Source organism: Saccostrea cucullata, unplaced genomic scaffold (genome assembly GCF_032062105.1).
Source record: "Saccostrea cucullata isolate Sc308-1 unplaced genomic scaffold, CSIRO_AGI_Scuc_v1 ctg924, whole genome shotgun sequence".
Lineage (NCBI taxonomy): Eukaryota > Metazoa > Mollusca > Bivalvia > Ostreida > Ostreidae > Saccostrea > Saccostrea cuccullata.
The window spans coordinates 364,758-387,582 of NW_026929623.1; the positions used below are offsets into that span (position 1 = coordinate 364,758).

General features: G+C 32.9%; 1 protein-coding gene across 1 annotated transcript; it reads left to right on the forward strand.

Annotated features, from left to right (window-relative positions):
* The first annotated feature begins 413 nt into the window (after positions 1-413).
* Positions 414-22,473, forward strand: LOC134281488 (uncharacterized). The gene is made up of 12 exons (XM_062763950.1): positions 414-537; positions 3,219-3,300; positions 6,101-6,259; positions 6,689-6,859; positions 11,848-11,920; positions 13,626-13,765; positions 14,257-14,350; positions 15,282-15,304; positions 16,252-16,554; positions 19,325-19,462; positions 19,802-20,022; positions 20,223-22,473. The coding sequence occupies exons 1-11, from the start codon at positions 481-483 to the stop codon at positions 20,011-20,013; spliced, it is 1,452 nt and encodes a 483-aa protein (XP_062619934.1). The 5' UTR covers positions 414-480; the 3' UTR covers positions 20,014-20,022; positions 20,223-22,473.
* The last annotated feature ends 352 nt before the right edge of the window (positions 22,474-22,825 follow it).

Genomic DNA, 22,825 nt, shown 5'->3' on the forward strand with positions numbered 1-22,825 from the left:
TTGGCTGCACTAGCTGCTTCAATCCTGAGATGTAAACATAGGTGTTGTGACTTCTTTCACACATCATTTGTTAATTGGTAGGTAATGACTAGAAAAATTAAGAACCCTCTGACATTACTTAATTTTCTCTGAGTGCAGTGTGCTGTGCATGTGTTAAGTATGGTCTAAATTTGAAGCCCTTTACTTCATGGTAAAAAGTGACATCTCTATATATCATTTGATTGAAAAGTTCTCAAATGAGACTATATTAAGATTTACATACAATCATTTTATCAACATATCAGTGCTAATGATTTGAGATGTCAGCTTTCAAGATGCTGAAGTTCAAACAAACATATGTCATTGAGATGTTTAATTTTAATTTTCATGTTGTTTTACAGATAAAATCTTGTGAATGATCAAATAAATCAAGATCGAAAGACTCTCTGGGGGGGTTCGGCACATTACTGAAGGACTTGCTTAAAATCTTGCAAGTGAACGATGAGTAGAATGAAAACAACTATGATGTTGATGCAAGGAATATTATTATTATTCCAAGTAAGTGATCATAAAATTGATAAATTAATATTAAAACAATTTCATTTACCAAAAAAGGAAATTAAAGTTATTCAGAAGACTTTTGAAATAAATTATTAGGCACAGTGAAATTTCTTTTTATTTTGCTTGTATGTATTTAATATCCAAATTATTCCCTCCCTAAGTTACCATGGTAAGGAGAAAAATTATTGTTGTGATTAATATACCCACATGCTGCTTATTGAAGTATATAGTCATGTACAATTTTTTGTACAATTCATGTATTTACAATCACTGAATTTTATATCCTTTAGTTCTTACAAAAACTGTTGCTGTTTATCACTTTTAAAAGTAAACAGCAAAAACCAAACATATACCACGTAGATGTATCTAAACAGATTTCTTGAGAAGTGGCTATTCCATTAATGAAATATACAAATGACAGCTTATGTGGTTTTTGCTTTTTATTGCAATAGCGGCAATGTGAATTCTCATACCTATCAAAGCAATAAAAAAAGCATTTTAGGCCGGAATTAAAAATATCTTTGTTTCCCCTAACCCGACCCTAAATTCTCAAGTTGGGTCGGTCTCGGTAGGTAGGTAAACAATTTTATTTTCTGACATCAGCTTTGATAATACATTCTAAATTTAATGGAGAATGTGGAGAATTACCTTTATAAATAAGGAAAGTACAGAGGAAAGCGATGAGTGAACAAAATGTTAAGTATCGTACATATGCCGTTTAATAGCAAAATTCATGATTAATTAATTCACAACTGTTATTTAGTTGAACTTGTGAAATATCTCACGCCATTACATAAATTATAAATTGAATAAAATAGACAAGATTCTCAAATACGCAAAGACCAGACATACGAGTATATTTTTTCAAACCTTCCATCAGCCTTCAGAGCTTATAGACGATCGATGCACTTTTTTGAGGGCCATGAGATTTGCAGTGGTTCTGTAGCATTTTGCTTTGGAGTAAAGAAGTAAGTGACTAATTTTAAATCGCAGGTTCAAATCCCAATGAGTAACTTTGAAAACAGTCCTTCAAAGGGGACCATGAAAACTTATGTCCAGTGTCGCAGAAGATGCTGGCTCAAAAAAGATCCCACACTGCTTAATGGCAAAAAAGTGCTGAGTACGTCTAACTTTGGAGCAATGGGGAAATGTTTAAATGTCGTCCTAACAAATCTCGAAGGGATTAAAAGCAAAGAAACAACCAATCTTCAAGGGCCTAATTAAAGAAAAATACACTGAACGTCTCAGGAAGCTGAACCATGATTTCAAAACTATTTGGAAAGAGTATGTTAACAATATTTAAATGAACCAAACCGAATCTACAAATGATAAAAATGCTATATACAATGTGAGGCTGTAGTCACGAAGTTTAACCACTAAATATTTACATCCACTGAATATTTTCTCCTTTATTTCTTAAGAAACCCCATTGCGTTCATCCCTGCATAAACTACAATAGGCATGTCGCCTGTACAGATTTCTTAATCAGTGGCTGTTCCATCAATGAAACGTATAAAGACGTTCGCATCATTAATACAATAATTAATCTTTTTAATTGTACTTTAACTGATTATTTAAACAGATATAAATATAAACAATAAAATGTCTTTCTTTGTTTGTTATTACTGGAATGAACGGTCGCAGCTATTGCAGAAAAAATTTACAAAACCCGCTTACGCGGGTTATGTATTTTTTCTGCAACAGCTGCTTCCGTTCATTCCAGTAACAACAAACAAAGAAAGCATTTTATTGTTTAAATAAAGGCATGAAGAAAGAACATCTGAATTATACTCATTAGGATGAAAATGCAGACATATTTACAACAACTCTTTTGGTTCCATAATGGCATATAGTAAACATAGGAACATAGATGGACTGTTTTTTAGATCAAAACTCATATTAAATAAAATGCAGTGAAATTGAATGATTTGTTCACTAGGTGGGCCCCCCAATCTACTCATGAGACGGGCCTTACGATGTATTACGCGTACGTACCTTAAATCAAAAAACAGGTTTGTGTAACGTCAAAATTTATTCACACACATGGATATGCCAAGACACCCCCAAAACACTCTTAATTAGTCATGGTAAATTTTATTAACGAATTGTTTCAAGAGTGAAAAATTCCAATTAGCTAAAAGCATAAGATTGAGACGTCGCCATTGTTTTATGAAGAGCTATTATAAATGCCCTGTTATCACATCTGGACGCCATTTTGTTTCCAACAAATGCTTGAAAATCACAGTAGAACAATGTCGGCCGTTCTGATAAAAACTGATTTTGATGAAATTGTATTTAATAAAACTTGGTTAACAATAAAAAAAATTGTTGAATTATCTTATTTAAAAAATCTTTTCAGTCGGTGCGATTTCATTGTGTCAGTCGCGTTAGGGGAAACAAAGGTATTTTTTATTTTGGCCTTATGTTTAAGTAAACTTTGTCACAACTACATGTAGGTGAAGGGGTATTCTTTTGTACTTGCTGGATAATATTGGTATGTCCATCAAATGATCCAAATGGAACCTCAAAAGAAAATGAATTTAATAATAGTATACATTTTTTTAATAGTATACATTTTTATAAAGGAATTGCACAAATAGTAAAAAGTAAAGAGACTTATATAACTAAAAATGAAATCCTCCAAAACATATAACCTTTTTAGTGTTTTTATTTTACAGATACTACAAATTTGTGCCTGCCCTGTTGGATATAAAAGTAGAGATGATGGTACCTGCTGCAAAACGAAGAATTGTTCCCCAGGTTTGAAATCCTTCTAATCGTCTCCACTATTGCATAAAATGGTGTATTGTTTAACTTTAGACCATCACTAAAAAGATTTTTGTTTGATGTACCTCAGCCCACTTAATTCAAGATGAGTAGGTATAGGTAGGAATTTTTATTTTTGTTTTGCTTTACAGAATTAGGCAAAATGATACCCGTCATATAAATCACAAACTCAGAAATATATTGAAGTTTTCATTACACTCTGGATAGCTATACATGTATTGATTTATAATTTATTGCTATAAAATTTTCAATTAAAAAGCATCCTAGACTTTGTCTAAGTTCTATGGAAACTGAAAAAAAAAATTAAAATTCAAAGTGCTGAAAAAAATTATTGTTTAGGGACGATTTTGACTGATTGGTTAGAGTACATAAACAAACCATTTTTAGCTCTACTGGTCAGAGACCAGAAGAGCTTATGCGATAGTAATGCGTCAGGCGTCCGTCCGTCTGTCTGTCCGTCCGTCTGTCTGTCTGTAAACAATTTTTCAAAACGCTATTCCTCCTACAATTTTAGTCCGATTTCAATATTACTTGGCACACAAGTAGACTACACTAAGATGCATAATTCTGTGCATCGGTTTTTGATTTTGATGAACGGTGTTGCCATGGTTACTAAAAATAGAAATTTCTGTGAAATTGTTTCAAAATGCTGCTCCTTCTACAGTTTTGGTCTGATTTCAATATAACTTTGCACACAAGTAGACTACACTAAGATACATAGAATAGTGCATCGGTTTTTGATTTCGATGAACGTGTTGCCATGGTTACTAAAAATAGAATTTTCTGTGAAACTCCTTTAAAACGCTACTCCTTCTACAGTTTTGGTCTGATTTCAATATAACTTCGCACACAAGTAGACTACACTAAGATACATAGAATAGTGCATCGGTTTTTGATTTCGGTGAACGGTGTTGCCATGGTTACTAAAAATATAATTCTCTGTGAAATTCCTTTAAAACGCTACTACTTCTACAGTTTTGGTCTGATTTCAAGATGATTTGGCACACAAGTAGACTACACTAAGATACATAGAATAGTGCATTGGTTTTTGATTTCGGTGAACGGTGGTACCATGGTTACTAAAAATAGAATTTTCTGTGAAATTCCTTTAAAACGCTACTCCTTCTACAGTTTTAGTTTGATTTCAAAATAAGTTGGCACACAAGTAGACTACACAAAGATACATAAAATAGTGTAATGGTTTTTGATAAGTACAAACCAGTAGAGCTACAGTCTCGACAGAGACTTCTGGTTTATTGTTGGCCTTACTGAAATTTTATTATTGTTACTCCAAGTACCATACGTCAGTAAAACTCGTTTAGTACAAATACGGATATTGCAAATTCATGGATATAGCGAAGTCATCTGAATCCCCAGCTTAATAATTTAATTCTGTTTGTATTCTTGTCTCTCATTGGTTGATTTCCAAAAAGGAACACATAACATTTTGTATAATCTGGTTTGGTATGGGGACACACCCCCTTGACAACCAGCTGAATCATCTGTATCCATCAATCCCCTCATTTCCAGTCCTTCGGATTCATGAAAAATTCCAGATTTAATGAATGTACCTTTAACTTCAAACAGTTGCTCGATCTTACCTCATGTAAACAAGCATCATGGCTGCTAGATCTATGTATCAGTTTTTACCTCCCCTTGCTTCCCATCACTTCCGTTACTACGGTTGTATTATTGCGCGGTAAATTTGAACTAATAAAAACAACACAATTTTACATCCCCAGTTGTTTAATTATTTTAAAATTAAATTATAAGGAATGACTCTAATTCTTGGCCAGATTATCGAGTATAATATGGTTTGGGTCAGTTTACGCTTTTTTATAATCCGCTTCGCGGAGTATAAAGCGTAAACTGACCCAAACCATATTATACTTGATAATCTGGCCAAGAATTAGAGTCATTCCTTAAATAAATTAATACATTTATTATATGGTTATAACAAATTATGGATGGAGAAGTATTTTTCATAGGTCCCAGTGACTTCATTTTATCCGAGATTTGCTGTAGTAAGATTGATTTTTTAAGAAATAAAGTCCACGTTTTTGTGAATGTTGCAAGATAATTTAATCTCTGAGGTCGACAAATGTTGTTTGAAATATAAAAGCTGAGGCTTAATATTTCAAGCAAAAATATATAATTATGTAAGCTTACATTTAATTCCTTAAGACAGAAAATATTACCCTTTTTTTGCTAAAATTGTATGTGTTGCAATGTAACTAAAGAAGCCCATCTTAGATTTGGTACTTACCATCAAATATATAAGCTAGCTCTCGAGCTCCCTATGTAGGTTAGCTCTCCATTCAAGAGTGTAACTTAACGTAGCAGCTATGCTGTTGAACAAGCATTGTTGTCCTGGTATATGTCTAGATTATTTGGGCAAGTTCAATATCAATGATAGGGGGGAAATAATAACCAGAGGGTATGTAATAGCATTATGAGAAGTTAAAGATCACACCAGGGAAAAAAATACTTGAACTTTTTACAGCATGTATTGTTATTTTTTTTTGGCTCAGTATTAAGTAATTTTTTGTGCTCATTCTTACAAGAAGATGGATATGTATGGTATGAGATTCATAGGAAAAATGTGTATGAAACGGTTTTAGTTTAAATATAGATCTATGATTTGGGCGGTTGATACCAGCTAAACAATCTTTACTAAGTTGTGCACATGGGAAAAAGCACCCTCATTCTTAAAGTTTGAGCTTATCCTTGTAACCTTGGATCTTTTATGATTTTGTTGTCGCTATAATTTCAGGAGAAGGGTACTCGTTTTGTAATGAAACAAGTGAAAATCCTGGTGTAGATGTTTGCTTTAGGTGTCCAAAAGGGACTTATAATAAAGATGCCATCAACACAGCTGACATGCCTAAGGTCTGGAAAGTCTGTGTCCCACAGGATTGTTCTTGCAAGCATGGTAAGTATTTTGTGTAAAAGCTACATGTCTAGTTGTAATATTTGAGTAAAATTGGACCATCTTAAAAAAAAGATTGTCATCTTCCAACTCATAATACCGGTAACTGAGAGTGAGTATATATATAATAATATAAATGTATCTTTTAAAAAGTTATATACAGTAAAACACTCATATTTAAATACCAAGGACAGATGATATTTTGGTTCATTATAAGTGTAATTTGTTATATCCAATAAGTTAAGCATATACATGTACATGTATTGAAAAGTCAAAGGGATTATGAAAATCACTTTGCTGTAAATGACAGTTCATTGTTAAGATGTTTGCTTTCAGCAAATTTAAGGTTTAAGAATAATAATTTGTCATGTCAAAACTACTTTAATGAAAACCACTGAGACTTCTAAGACATGATTTGATTTTATTTATTAGATGGAACAATTATTGAAAATATGACAGCTTGTGAAATGGGAGAACAGAAAATCTGTGTCTGTGACAGACAAAATCTCTTTTATGGACCGGATCCAGTGATCTGTAGTAGAAAAGAAGATCCCAAAGATATTGCCAAAATCCATCGTCCTGGATTCGAGCTCACCCTCACTGGTAATTTCATAATAGATCATGGGCTTAATGTGGCCTTAAGTTATATCAACAATCAGGGAGAGTTATTCTAATATTCATTTGATCACTTGAGTCTCTCAGGTACCTTATTGCTGCATGTCTTCATTTTTTGTAGCCCTACATTAAATGATTATATGTAGAGATATAAACAATAAAAATTCTTTCTATGTATGTTAGAATGGGACTAAAAATTGCAGCCATTGCAGAAAAAAATTGTGCACTTTTTTGAAAAACTGGAACATTAATTCCTGTGCTAACATCCAAAAGAAGCATTTTATTTTGCCCCATTTCAACAGAAGGGGGGTATACTGTTTTACCCTTGTGTTTCTGTCCGTATCAAATCTTATTACATTTTCCTAGTATCTTCTCTGACATTGCAGATGATTGAAATTTGAGCACACTCTTTTATATTTAGGCTTCCCATTTTTGTTAGCATTCATTTAACTTTCTGTTTATCTGAGTGTCTGTCCTATACTAATTTCTCAGCAACTAGACATCACAGATGATACTGTAAACCAACTATTATTTGCATCATCTTTTATTCGTGATTTGTCAGTTAAAAATAAATCTGCGATGATTAATTTCCGCGACCGAGGAAACATTCTATACAAATCCTTAGCAAAATGAATGGTTCGCGGCTATTAATATTCGCGAGTTAAAGAAAATCGCGGAACTCTCAGATATTTCTCGCACGCGAATAAAAATTGGTGTACAGTACAAACTTTCGCACACTTTTTGTCAGGCATGGCAGAGGCATGGTGGAATTAATTTTTTTAAATTCATCCTCAACTTCCTGTTTATCAATGTGCATGTCAAAACAGAATTTCCATCACAGTTTTCTCAGGAGCTGCTCATTGCAAATGCTTTAAATTCTAGCACAATGTCTAGGCATGCCTTACGTGGGATTCATTTGTTGTCAATTTCCTGCTTATCTATGTGTCTGTCTGTACCAAAGTTTCATTGCAGTTTTCTCAACACCTACTCATTGCAGATGCTTGAGACTTTGGCATATAGTGGGATTCATATTTGTATGAATTACCGTATAACGGGTAATTTTCACTGCTGTAAATTTTTACAAATAGGTTGATGTAATTTTTTACACGTTAAATTTTTACGAATTGAGCATGTCCGTAAAAATTATAATCATTGGTGGTGAAATTCCAGATCAATGTTTTAGCATTTTGAATACATTCACATACAAATACCTGTTTTAAATGTCTTGACAACCCGATGTAAAAATAAAAACGAAATTATTCCCATGATAACGAGTGTCAATTCATTAAATGATATTTTTATTCATATCAATACCTTTATATATCACATATGTCCTTAATTTATTCCCTTTTCACATGTCTATGCATCATTATTGTTGCGCACCACGTGCCCGTCTTCATTTTAATGGAAACAAAGAGAGACAACTCAAACCATCATGATTAAGTTGACAGAATTACAGCGGACACAGATTACAGTGTATTAAAATGTCGAAGCTTTTAATTGAAGAAAATAAGAATAAAAAAGAAGAAAGGATCAAAGTATTGAAAAACGGATATATATAATTTGAAAACTTCAGTCTGTAATAATTAAGACATTTATATAAGAAATTATGCGTCCCGTGAGAGGAGCTAGGTAATTGACAATGTTTGTATAATTTGTGCATGAATTAAGAATTACTTGTTTGATCCTAATTGATAATTATTTTATTAAAAGTTCCCAAAAATACTAACATTTATAAGTACTAATTCTTTAGCCTCTGGAACTTAGCTTAATGGCAGTGATAGCACTGAAACACTCTCATAACTAAAAATTTAGGCAATGCTTTTTTTTTTCTGTGAAATTTTACGCGTTTAAATTTTATGGATTTATAAAATTCGTAAACATTAGCAGCACGTAAAAAATACCCGTTTTACAGTATGTCAACCTCTGTATGTATGTTTTTACATCAGAGCAGGGGTATTATTTGAGAGAATTTGCTCACAGACTTGTTGTTTATTAATAACTGATGGTTTTGTAGGTAGTTTTCTCTTTGTGACTGTGACTTAATAATAAATTGGTGAGTTTTAAAGACAATCAATGACATGCATGACATTGGGAATAAAATTGTTTTGCCTTTTGTTGTATGCTAACATGACATGGGATGGGAGGGAGGGCAGACAGCTCCTTGGTTGCATGAAGACTTTTAACTAGATTTTAAAACTAGTTATTTATAGTGAAATTCTCAAATATATCCATAACCTGTAATATCACTTATTTATACATATTTCAGTATTGCATATATTGGCTATTGTTGAGTTGAATTTAATAATGTGAACAATAATTACATTTTAATGTTTTATTGTTAAATACAAAATATTTCTTACCCTTTACTCAACAGCTAGATTTGAAATACAGTCAAACTTCGTTATCTCGAACTCGATGGGACCAAGAAAGAACTTCGAGATATCGAGGGTAAACTACTTAAACTTAAACTACTGAAAGTTTGAGACTTAAAAATTACTTTGACATATCTATGTTATTTGAGATATTGGTGTTTGAGATACCAAAGTTCAACTGTACATGACATGTCTAAAAAATTTCCTAATTTGGTTTTCAAGGCAATTTTTAGTTCTACTGGTCAGAGACCAGAAGAGATTATGCGATAGTATTGCGTCCATCGTCCGTCCGTCTGTCTGTCTGTCCGTCTGTCTGTCTGTCTGTAAACAATTTTTCAAAATGCTACTCCTATTAGAGTTTTGGTCAGATTTCAATATAACTTGGCACACAAGTAGACTACACTAAGATACATAATTCTGTGCATCGGTTTTTGATTTCGGTGAACGGTGTTGCCATGGTTACTAAAAATAGAAATTTCTGTGAACTTCTTTCAAAATGCTACTCCTCTTACAATTTTGGTCCGATTTCAATATAACTTGGCACACAAGTAGACTACACTAAGATACATAATTCTGTGCATCGGTTTTTGATTTCGATGTATGGTGTTGCCATGGTTACTAAAAATAGAAATTTCTGTGAACTTCTTTCAAAATGCTACTCCTCTTACACTTTTGGTCCGATTTCAATATAACTTGGCACACAAGTAGACTACACTAAGATACATAATTCTGTGCATCAGTTTTTGATTTTGATAAACGGTGTTGCTATGGTTGCTAAAAATAGAAATTTCTGTGAAATTCTTTCAAATGCTACTCCTCCTTTAGTTTTGGTCCGATTTTAATATAACTTGGCACACAAGTATCTGGTAGACTACACTAAGATACATAATTCTGTGCATCAGTTTTTATTTTGTTGAGTGTCAAGGATCATTTTTCTATTGATTCCTGTTTTGAAGTCTCAAGTCACAACTGCTACTTTTCTCTTCCTTTGTTTTAAGTATAAACCAGTAAAGCTGCAGTCTCGACAGAGACTTCTGGTTTTTTTAGCTCTACTGGTCAGAGACCAGAAGAGCTTATGCGATAGTAATGCGTCCGCCCGTCTGTCTGTCCGTCTGTCTGTAAACAATTTTTCAAAACGCTACTCCTCCTACAATTTTAGTCTGATTTCAATATTACTAGGCACACAAGTAGACTACACTAAGATACATAGAATAGTGCATCAGTTTTTGATTTGGATGAACGATGTTGCCATGGTTACTAAAAATAGAATTTTCTGTGAAATTCCTTTGAAACGCTACTCCTTCTACAGTTTTGGTCTGATTTCGATATAACTTGGCACACAAGTAGACTACACTGAGATACATAGAATAGTGCATCGGTTTTTGATTTCGATGAACGGTGTTGCCATGGTTACTAAAAATAGAATTTTCTGTGAAATTCCTTTAAAACGCTACTCCTTCTACAGTTTTGGTCTGATTTCAATATAACTTGGCACGCAAGTAGACTACACTAAGATACATAGAATAGTGCATCGGTTTTTGATTTCGATGAACGGTGTTGCCATGGTCACTAAAAATAGAATTTTCTGTGAAATTCCTTTAAAACGCTACTCCTTCTACAGTTTTAGTCTGATTTCAATATAACTTGGCACACAAGTAGATTACACTAAGATACATAGAATAGTGCATCGGTTTTTGATTTCGATGAACGGTGTTGCCATGGTTACTAAAAATAGAATTTTCTGTGAAATTCCTTTAAAACGCTACTCCTTCTACAGTTTTGGTCTGATTTCAATATAACTTGGCACACAAGTAGACTACACTAAGATACATAGAATAGTGCATCGGTTTTTGATTTCGATGAACGGTGTTGCCATGGTTACTAAAAATAGAATTTTCTGTGAAATTCCTTTAAAACGCTACTCCTTCTACAGTTTTAGTTTGATTTCAAAATAAGTTGGCACACAAGTAGACTACACAAAGATACATAAAATAGTGCAATGGTTTTTGATAAGTACAAACCAGTAGAGCTACAGTCTCGACAGAGACTTCTGGTTGTATGTTGCATTTGATGCACTCGTGTTATATAAGATGAACATGCAATCTAATTTATGTTCATGAGAAATGCTATTGTTTTAGTAAAGGGCCAAAAGAAATTCCTGATTTCAAGGTAAAAAAAAATGAAAACACATAAAGTGATAGAGGCATAATTAAGGATAAACAACACAGGAAAACTTTGTTTCAGCAATCAGCAGTATTTCTCATAAATTAATATTTAAATAGGTCAACTGTATGATAATTTGTGGGTAAAGTGGGAGAATTTTGTTTATGGGTCACATTCCTCAAACTGTAACATACTTATCACTTGTCCACCACTTCTATATTATCAGTGAAAAGACCTCGATGAGACTTTCACTGAATCTTTTTTATATGATGACTGAGTGCACATTCTGGGGATCATTTTATAAGTTCTTACAGTAACTCTATTTCGTTTGTTTTTTTATTAGATGTTTACCAAATTGATATAGGCCTTTGTTTTTGGTTTGTTTGTTTGTTTGTTTTTTTTTTTTTTGCATAATTATACTTATTTCTTTTCTTTCAGGGAGTATAGAGAAGTGTAAAAAAGGATATTACAAACCTAAAGTTAATGACAATATCTGTGTGCCCCATCAAAAGTAAGTGGAAAGACTCAGAATTTTAAAAAAATATATATACTTGACTATATTATATATAAAAATTATATAAAACTTCAATGCTCTGTGGTAAAAGAAAAACTAGCTGAGGCAAAGACCAAGCAAGAGGCACATTAATTTTGTTTGTTAGCTCACCTCCATGAAGTTAAATGAGATATGCTAATGCTATACCCCTGGCGACAGCATTAATGTCAGTGTCTCGGTTAAAGTTTTAGGAGAAAGTCCATTCCCAATTAACTGTAAGTCATCCTTGGGCCAGACTTGCATGGATGATGCGCCAGATCTGACCTACATTTTCTGGATGAGTGAACAGGTTAAAGTTTTTGGTGCAGGTCTCTTTCCACAATATATTCCTTTGGTAAAAGTAAGGCTGAGATCAAGAGTGAGCTCGTTTTTTGACCCCCAGGCCTAGTTAAATTTTTTGGAGCAGGTCCATTTCAAAGATCTAATATACATGTAATACATGAGTCTACACTTTGTTTTGTTAAGATGCAATCATGTTGTTTTTGTTGTTTTTTTTTCAAATGTTGCAATACCAGGGATTGCAATTGAGAGGGATTATTTTAAATGATTAGATATGGATGAAAATTAAATTAGATGATACTTACATGTAAATTGGACAGAAGATGCACTGAAAAATCCATACTAAATCCTTATACCCAACTTAATTTGTCAGTTATGAAGCTTTGACCATTAGATTTCAAGAGTGCTTTACATGTACTTAATTTTCTCTGTAGACGAAATTTGAAAAAAAAGGTGCAGGTTCGATTAACTATTATATATCAACAGATTTTTTTGACACTTTATTTTCACAAGAAAGGAATTTAGAATTTACATGCATGGAAGATAAAATTTTCTTGAAAAGTCTCTGGTTATTGCTGTTCATATCCAATGCTAATTAGAGTTTCATGAGTGACTATCTAGTGTGATTATTTGAAAATAAAACTATCATGAATAAAAAGTGACATTTGCAGCATTACCCTAATTTAAGGTAAAATTGAATAAAAAATTGTGCTATTTCATAGGAGTTCTAGGATATAATTGATACATGTAAGTATATGTTATAAAGGCAGTGGTTTTATTTCGATGTATATTTTTCCCTATTTGCAGTCCGTGGTGTGGTTTAACATGTTCTTGTAATTCCTCCTCCCTTCATCTAATAATATTAGTTACATAGTCTTTTAGTGACAGGGTATGGGATGATACCTGGTTAGTAAATTTCATATCTGGCGAGGCGGAGCCGAGTCAAGTATGAAATTTACTAACCAGGTATCATCCCATACCCTGTCACTAAAAGACTCACTATGTTACGAATTTACTCCACCGATGAAACATCTACATTTTATCTGTAGTTTATAAATGGTTTTCTCTGCTAAATGCATCATCGCACTTATACTGTGCCTATTATGACGTCATACATTGACCGGGTATAGATTTACTGACAGGGTATGGATTTACAACTGACCGGGTATAAGTAATCCACCGCCTTCACGTGATAGACTTCAGCCAATCGTAAGCCAGGATTTCACAGAAAAATCAACAGAGGTGGGGTAATGTGTAAACACTACCCAACCTGTGATCTGTAGTTGTTTTATACCTGGCAACCTAAAAAATAATACATTTAGTCAGCACATTAAAGAGTTATATGTGTAAATTACACAGTATTTAATAATTTTAAATAATGCAGATGCCAGTCAGGATACCGTGTGAAGATTCCTGGGACCACGACTACAGACAATGTGTGTGAGGAAATACCAACAGAGAGGGAGACAACCCCGAGACTGCCTCCAGATCGGGAAAAAAATGACACTGCTCCTGATGTAAAAGGTTTGAATTAATTCTTAATAAGCATGAAATGAAAAAAAAATTAAGTTATCTGCAGAGGATTTGAGATAGCAGGGGTAAAAGACCATTGGAATTTTGTCCATAAAGCTTGTTGACTTTGGTGTCTTCACACAACAGAGATATATTGATTTATTGTACCAAGGCATGGTTATGTTTATGGAAAGCTATTTCTTTCTCTGTCAAATTCACCATATTTTGAACTTACACACTTGGATGAGAGTGTTAGAGGTGGTTAAAAAATGGAGGTGAAAATTTCCATGTATACTTTGTTTCCTAAATTAATTTGTTAAAAACTAGTTTATCCTCCACAACTTGATATTGGTAACAAGCTTTGCCTGTTATGCAAATTATTTTACTTTTCTAACTATCGTTGATGCCCTGAGGTACATGTATACCTAACAAACTAGACACTGATTCCTTATATATTTCTCATTTTTAAGCTTTATACATGTATTCTGGGTTTTTTTTTTCAGTGGAGCCCACTTACCATTCTCGTACACCAATATATAAGTATGTGATCATTGGTGCTTGTGTGTTGGGGCTATTGTTACTATTATTTACATTTTGGTAAGTAATTGACTTGATTATAATCTAAGTGTACAGTTTCATTGCACTGATTCAATTGAAGTTGTGCATAAAGTTTTCAATAAATTAATTTCTACCTATTCATTTATTTCATAATTATACAAAATATTCTTCTCAGTATTTACGGTATATTAATTTTTTACCCATGTTTACCCTTTATCCTTTGGGTATGACTTGTTAAATATTATACAATTATGGACTTCAGTGTAGGTCGATATGAGGTTATATGGACTCATGGCAATTGATATTGACCGAAGACACAGAAAGTGATAGCGACTGAGCCTGCGAGGTTGCTATCATTTTCTGTGTCTGAGGTCAATATCAATTGCCATGAGTCCTTATAACCACATATTGACCGTTCACTGAAGTCCATAATAGTTATATTATATAATCACTCAAAGTGAATGCACTAACACAGTCCTAACTAAACAGACTTGGCTGTCATTACGTCACAATGGTTAAAAACACACTTCCCATACTATAACATCACGTTTTACGTAACTTCAGAGCAACCGAACACTGTGTCGTGCGTTATCATTTTCCACCGACGTGATTTCGTGTCATCACAAAAGGAGGAATATCACGTGACGTCCTTTCTGCCAATGAAAATTAGGGAAATAATCTTCTTATATTATATAATAATATTTTGTTTTATATCCCATGGTTGTGACATCACGATGATTTTTGCATTAGCTTGATGAAGTAAAATAAAGTGGAGCTCTATATAAAACAGTGCAAAACATTGATTGTGAAGTATTAAACATGGGATAAAAAGAATCCCCCATGATTTGTAGTTTATACATGTATGTTTATAAAGCGTAAATTAAACTGCCCCAAGTTATGTTATATCGTATAATGTAAGTTGAAATAAGCTTCATTCCTTAAATAATTACTATTCTTACCTCTTTTTTAGTGTTTGTCGCAGAATAATGCCAGGTATGTACATGCATGCATATTAAAGACTATTGTCAATGATAAAAAAATGTTTCTTTGCTAGGCAGACTGAATGACAGGTAAAAAAAAGACCAACTCTTGACAGCCTTTTTCCCCTTTATCTATACTGTAAAATCACTTAATCTCGAGGCGTCAAAGTTTTTAGGTTTGAGGAAAATTTATTGGTTCATTGGGATTTGATTTCGTTGTTGAATAATTGCTCAGTAGTAATACAGTAAAACTTGGTTAAAACGAAGCCATTGGGACCTATGAAATTACCTCATTAATTCTATATAAGAAATCTGTGGGGATCCAAGATAACTTCGCTTTATATGTGAATTCACAATACAGCAAAACTCGTTTAGTACGAACACGGATATTGCGAATTTACGGTTATAACGAAGTCATCTTGAATCCCCAGCTGTATAAATTTAATGACTTTCTTATACGCTTATAACGAATAACGGTTATAGCGAAGTAATTTCATAGGTCCCTGTGACTTCGTTATAACCGAGTTTTACTGTATCCGTATTTGTAATAAACGAGTTTTGCAGAATATGTGAAAAGTTGCATTTCGTGATGGATGTGAAAATCAAAGCTAGAATTCAGGCCTCAATCATAATTTGTTTTGTTTTGAACATATTTTATTGACAATATGTCAAAGGGATTGGACACAAGTTCCGAAAACTTACATAGTCCTCTCCCATGCCTAATTTCAAAGGATGAGTCATGAAATTCAATAAGTTAATAGCTTCTAAAGGGGAAGTCATTTATAAATCTACATACTCATGTGAGCATTGTCCTTTAGGTGGGTTTTGTTTTTAATAAAGATTATGATAATATGTTATTTAGGAAGTTGCATATTTTTCATGATAAACACACAATTAAAATTTGTAAATGGACACAAGAATCCCTTTTAATAAAAAACATGCATACTTTTTTTGTAACAGAGAAGTACAGACTTGCCAAAGAATCTTTGAAGAGAACGTTTGGCACCAATACAGCAAATCAACCTGACAATGAAGATCTCTATGAACCATTGAACATTCCAAGAATTGATCAAATGAATAACCAGATAATTTTATGTGATGAAAGAGAAACAGGGGAGAGAAATAGTGAACCAGAAATCCCCCCTGATTCACTGCATGGGGATTTATCTGAAGATTTATCTGATGTACCTACCTATGTATGCCAAGCAAATATAATTCTAGATGACTCAACACCGTTAACATCATATGATCCAGAGGACCAAGGTAATACAGAATCATTTTAAACTGAAATTCTTTTTTACAGGTGCTTGACATTATTTTTCTTTTTTAAAGAAATACTTTCTAACTGAAAAATTAAAGGTACACATCAAAGTAGGATGTCTCAAATGTTTTGCCAATAATTTAATGAGAATAATAAATAAGCATTACAGAAATAAACATTCAATGTCATTGCATTTCTATCCCATTGCAATATCATATCTGTGTAATTTTTAAAGTTCAAATGTAAACACAGCTTGTCATTTAGGTATTGCGCCACCATTCAATAGCAATAGCATTCACCGTTAAAGAGAACTTTATATTATGAAGTATTTATGATCCTACACACAAACTTTGGGAGGGGGTTATATAAGAATCACTTTGTCTGTCTGTTTGTCCATGCAATCATGTCTAGAAAATCATGCATTTTGTAATGGAAAACATTGGAAGTTCATACATGCACTTGATACAGTAAAAGCTAATAACTTAAATGTTGATATGGTAAAAGATAATGATCTTGACTCAAGGTCATTTTAGAAAGTTCAAGGTCACTGGCAGACAGTGTAATGTTTGAGTGCAGTCAATAAATCTCTAATTGAGAAACATTTGAAGTTCAAGTACTTCCTATTAAACATTGCCTATGGCTCAAAGATAAGTTTTGACCTTGACTTAAGGAGACATTTAGGCAAGTATAAATTAAAATATTTTAAAAAAAATGTCATTTGGGAATTCAAGGTAACCAACAGAAAAAATATATACTGGTGTCTCATTATATCGCGGTACTTAATCCTTCTGCATAAAAAGTGTTATTCCAATTTTTACTCAAGCCCTAGAGGGGCTTGAGTTATCTAAAACGATGCTAGGTCATCGATTTACTCAGTTTTAAAACACGAAAATATATTATTTTGGTAGATAAAAATATTACTAGAAACAAAAATGAAGCTTATCTTGAAAACGTCTGTATATTCATAGATATTAAGTGTTTCATGTCGGATTCTTTTCTATGGCGAATGAACAATGAGTGAAGCCCCGCAGCCGCAACAGTTTCTATACAGAGATTTCGCGCTTTCCTTTGCGTAGGAATCTCAGGTAACTTTCAGTCGCCGACGTTTTGGTCGCCGACAAAGCATCCTTGGACGAGTCCACTGGTAACTCTGAAAGGTGACGCAGGTTACCCCATCGTTAACAAGTTGTACAATGCATGGCCAGAAAAAGGATGTGCCCCCCTCCCCCTTCAAACTGATACAGTAACTCACTTGCCTGCAAATGATGTGTAATAAGATAATCTTATAGCACAAAATAAATAAATGATAAATTCTCACTCATACACAGTGTACGTTTGTTTTTCTAAAAAATAGAATTATCGTCAGTTTGGTAATGGAACCTATATGACTTCTTTTGGATTCGTACTGAATATGTATTGGACATGCCGCACAGCTGGATGATGAATCCGTAGGCACGTGGATTATTTGCAGCCCCCCCCCCCCCCCTTTGAAAAAAACTTTTCTACAGGTTTTTAACAAGCTATTTCGATCGATGTATATTAAATGTTGTCATAGGCGTCGGAAGCAAACTGAAAGTGGATGGAGACCTAATTAAAAAAAGGGGGGGGGGGGGGGCTAAACCAACAAAAACAAGTAACCCCCAATTTTCAAGGCCTATACGTTATGTCTATCTTTGCAAAAAAAAAAAGCCCCCACCCCCGGTTCCGACGCCTAAGGTTGTGATGTACGTTATTAAGAAAATAATCAAAAAAATGTATATCATAAATTGAAGTATATTAAATGTCTACATAAACAAATATTTCATTAAATTAAGAAACGGAAACTACATGTATCCTCTATAAAATATTTCCTGAAAGTGTGTAACGTAAATTCATCTTAAAAAGTAATACGGTTAATTATATTTATTCTAATTAAATTCAATATATGAATTCTGTTTCTTGTACATGTATTTTATTCAACAGAAGACTGAACTCAATAGCCTTCATCTTATACCATTTTAGAATATTAATTTAGGACACTTCCTAGCTGATTTTCTGCAGCTTGAGTATCTCTGACGTTTTGTCAGTATATACTTGTTTACTTTTAACTTTCATAAAAAAATATTCATCAACCAATCTATGGACTAACTTTTTAGTGTAAAATTATTTCCCAAGCTTGCATCGTTTAAGTTACTGTCTATTTTTAAAACAGGAAGTATTATTTACCTCCAAAATTGGAGAGTCTCATTGTATCGCGGTATGGGAAAACATGAAAACTTGTAGATGACATGGACCTCAATTTTTATTTTTGAATTTAATATGTAATTCTACAGGAAAAGTAAATAAATATACAAACTTAAGACATTTAAAAGATGAGCCATAGTATAATTTTTACTAGGTTATAGATTTAATGGTTAAAAATAATAAAAACGTGACTGGAAATCTGAAAAATTACGTTTTTGTTAAATATTTTTTTTCAAACAGATGTTCCATACTTCTTAATCATCAAAAAAGTAAACATTCGGACAACATAAACATATTGTCCATCAATAAAAAGAATAAAGGCTATGTATTCAAATTTTTGCAACATACCGCGATACAACGAAACCCGCGATATAATGAGAATTGAGTATACTAGTAGACATTGGAATTTCATACTTACACAAAGATTACCTTTGACCAGATGAAGAATTATTTTCTTTACTCAATGCTAATCAGATAAGTTCAAGATCACATTTATAGGAATGCATTAGGACACTGAAATGCAATGTAATTATGGGAGATTTTTTATAGAGAATAGTGTAGAAGAAAGTAGTACTGGTCTAGACTTGGAGACATCTCTTAAAACTTCAGTTACCAACTCAAACTCCAATCTAGGGGTCAATGTCCAGGGTGAAAGCAGTGGGGACAATAGAAGACCCATTGGTAGAGGTAAACAATATCAGTGATGTGATACAGAAAAAAATTAAAAGCATATAAAAATATGCTTCATTCACCTACAAAAGAATTATAATTCATGCATAGTTTATAAAGCTATGGTCTTCAAAAACAAAGTGTCTCTTATTTACAAAAACAAAAAAATACTTATGATGAACTACCTTTATGTAAGCAAATTTGTATAAAATTAATGTGTTTTATTTTCCAGAAGGTAAATTTATTTAAATAGGGTTGCAGAGTATTTTATAAATCATGGAAAATGAAGCATTGAAGAATTTATTGTGCCTAAATGAAAAACTCATGTTCTAATGGAACAAATGAATTGTATTCCAGTATTTCCCATTAGAGTGGAGAGTCAAGATGGAGACCAGAGTGGAATTATTACAAGCCCCTCAGAGGATGACAGTGGACAGTTAGTTCCTGGTGGTCAAAGAGTCATGGCAAATTCTGTGTATTTTGTTAGATCACCTGGTATTGATGATCAGCAACCTTTGGATCTCTCTGAGTTGGGTGTTCAACAAGTCAGAGAACACTCAGTTAATTAAACACCAGAGGTAAGTGCGCTTTGTTTTCATTTCTTAATATTTATTTCTTTTTCAAATTGATACTTCTCTGGATCCTCTACAATGTTGTATTAAGCTCAGATGGCAGTTAAGATCCTTGTACCTGAGCTTGTTTGACATACAGAAACAATTTAAATTGCTCTCATGTTATAATGACTTTATGTTGTTATATACTTATTTGTCTTTTTTAGGTTGAAACTGTATATGAACACTATGGATCTACAATAACTAACAGGATCGAGTTTTGTCAATTGACAAGTCAAAACTCGAAGAGAAGACAATACTTCATCAAAGGCCTGCTTGGGCTGTTCATTCATCATTAATATGAGACTCAGAGATGCATCACATCAATGGAGGAAGGGTAGTGAAAAAATATATCTAATAAAACAGGAAAGAGCTGTCATGAATAATGGTAGAAACTAAAAATGAATTTGGGGAAAAGATAAAATTATTGTATGGGAAGAAACTTTAAAGGGTTTCCTAGTTAATGCAATATATGTATGATCCACTCCTGAAGTGTCTGGTCTAAGGATGGATGATGATTTTACACTGTTTCGGGGATATTTGACCACCTAGATGTGCAACAGGCGGTGCTAGCTGTGGCCGTACAGCTGTTGTGACACATACCATGTCTGTTCTATAGAGTTTAACATAAAAGGAAATGGGTTCTTTATCAGTGCACATACAGTGCCATGTCAAATTGATTTTGACTTTCTGCTACTTTACAGCTATGATATTGATTTATGTAGAAAATGAAGCATTTTTATGGCATTCAGTTTGAAGTTATCATTTGAAAAGTAATTCTGATGCCAATAGCAATAAACTTTTAATTTAATATTACTTCAAGAAAAAGGCCAAGGTCACTTTTTCAAAGGGTAATTTCAGTCACTAAAAGATCTTTGCCCTAAACATCAGACTCGGAATGTTAAATTCAAACCTTCAAGTCATCATTATGTTGTTTGCTATACAATGTATGACTGCATTCATTGATCAATTTAAAAGTGGGTAATAATTTCATCCCATTTAAATTTTTCTGAATTACACCAATCTATGTGAGAATTTGATTATAGTATTCATCTTGTTAAGTTTGGTTTCAAGAAATTATACAAACTGTTGTCAACTAGGGAGAGAGTCAACCTATTGTCCCTTGATAATAGAGAAGATTGAAGGCTAGTTTCTTAGGTTTTTCCCATTATTGAGGGACAACAATTTGACTGTTCCCCTCATTGTCATGATAAAAGAGTTTATTTTTCAGTCACATTGTTATTTACAGAAGATTGATAGTTATTTGGTAAATAAGCAAGAGAAAAAAAATCACGAATTTGGTACATTGTATTAGTTTTACCAGTAGTTGTATTATATCTTCTCTAAAACAAAAATCTGTGAGAAGGAATTTTTTGCAAGCAAGTTATATTTATACACTCAGTATTAAATTTGTTAAATCTGAAGTGTGTCTGTTACATGTACCTATTGGTCTGTGAAAGTTTAGAATCATCTGTCAGATTGTTTCCTGCATAAATGAGTTATATGTATTTGTTGTTGAAATTTTAAGAGCCATTCTCTGTAATAATTTGAAATTTTATTTAGGAGCTGTGGCACGCATAGTCCCGGAATTTTTCCAAACTCTCTATGATAAAAGTCATTGATACCCTAAACTGAAATCAGGCAAAAATTGCTTGCTATGTTTTAAAGTTACCATGGCAACATGTCTTAAAGTTCGAAAATGGCATTTCTTAACATGTTTAGAGCCCCATAGTTAACATTTGCGGCAAAGCAAACAATTAGCAATGACTGTTTCCAAAAGTTGAAGGTCAGGTGTCTCAAATGCATGATAAACATGTTTGGTAAATCAACTATTACATACGTTACTATGGTAATAAAGTATTCAAAAGTAAAAAAAAAAATCATTAAATTTTACAAAGTCATACACGTAAAAATAAAAAGCAATTATAGGATGAAATGTGACCAAATAATAGAAAATAGAGCCTTGAAACATATACCAAGAACAAAATATGATATTTCATTTTGGTTGGCAATGGTTGCCAAGGTTTTTATACCACAGAGAGCCTTCAAAGTAACACTCTGTATCTTTAAATCTGATCCTATCTTTAAAAAAAGCACATTTCCTCATAACTAATGATCAATTTTATAAGATGTTGGTGTGCTCCAAATTTTCCCATTTGAAAAAATTCAGATTAGATTCTTTAAATAGGGCGTTGCTATGGAAATAAGCAGAAAGTATATGCTTAAAAACCTGAAAAATATTTTCATTCCTTGGATACGTACCCTTAAATGTAGATTCCCAAAGCTTTTATGACTGATATTTATTATCAGCTAACTTGACTTTCAATTTTGACTATCATCCAATCTCTAAGTGGATGCAAGAAGGTGGCACACAGGGTTTAATATTGATACAAAGTTCGCGAAATCGAACATTTAACCTTCTTGGTAACCATAGCAACAGTGTTGTTTTATTCATCAAATTTTATCAATATATGATATTCAACTTCAGTACTAACAGATAAGTACTATTCAAGCTGAGTCCTTTAATTTGTTTCTTGATTAAATGGCAATTTAATTCTTAATGCAATGAAAAATAATTCACTTTTAAGCACTGGTACTTTGTTTCCATGGTAACACTGCAAAGTAGCAATTATACCCAATATTTCTTGTGGTTTGGTGTTGCAAGGTCCTAAGGATGCATATTTGCCAGTCTTGAATTTTCATGTTTTTCCTAAAGACAGTAGCATTAACCCAAACTTAGTTACTGGTTTTGCATGGTTACACTGTGTTA

Coding starts and splice junctions, on each gene's coding strand:
- LOC134281488 (XM_062763950.1), top strand. CDS start 481: ATGAGTAGAATGAAAACAACTATGATGTTGATGCAAGGAATATTATTA. Junction 14,351..15,281: donor TTACTATTATTTACATTTTG/GTAAGTAATTGA, acceptor CCTCTTTTTTAG/TGTTTGTCGCAGAATAATGC. Junction 15,305..16,251: donor TTGTCGCAGAATAATGCCAG/GTATGTACATGC, acceptor TTTTTGTAACAG/AGAAGTACAGACTTGCCAAA.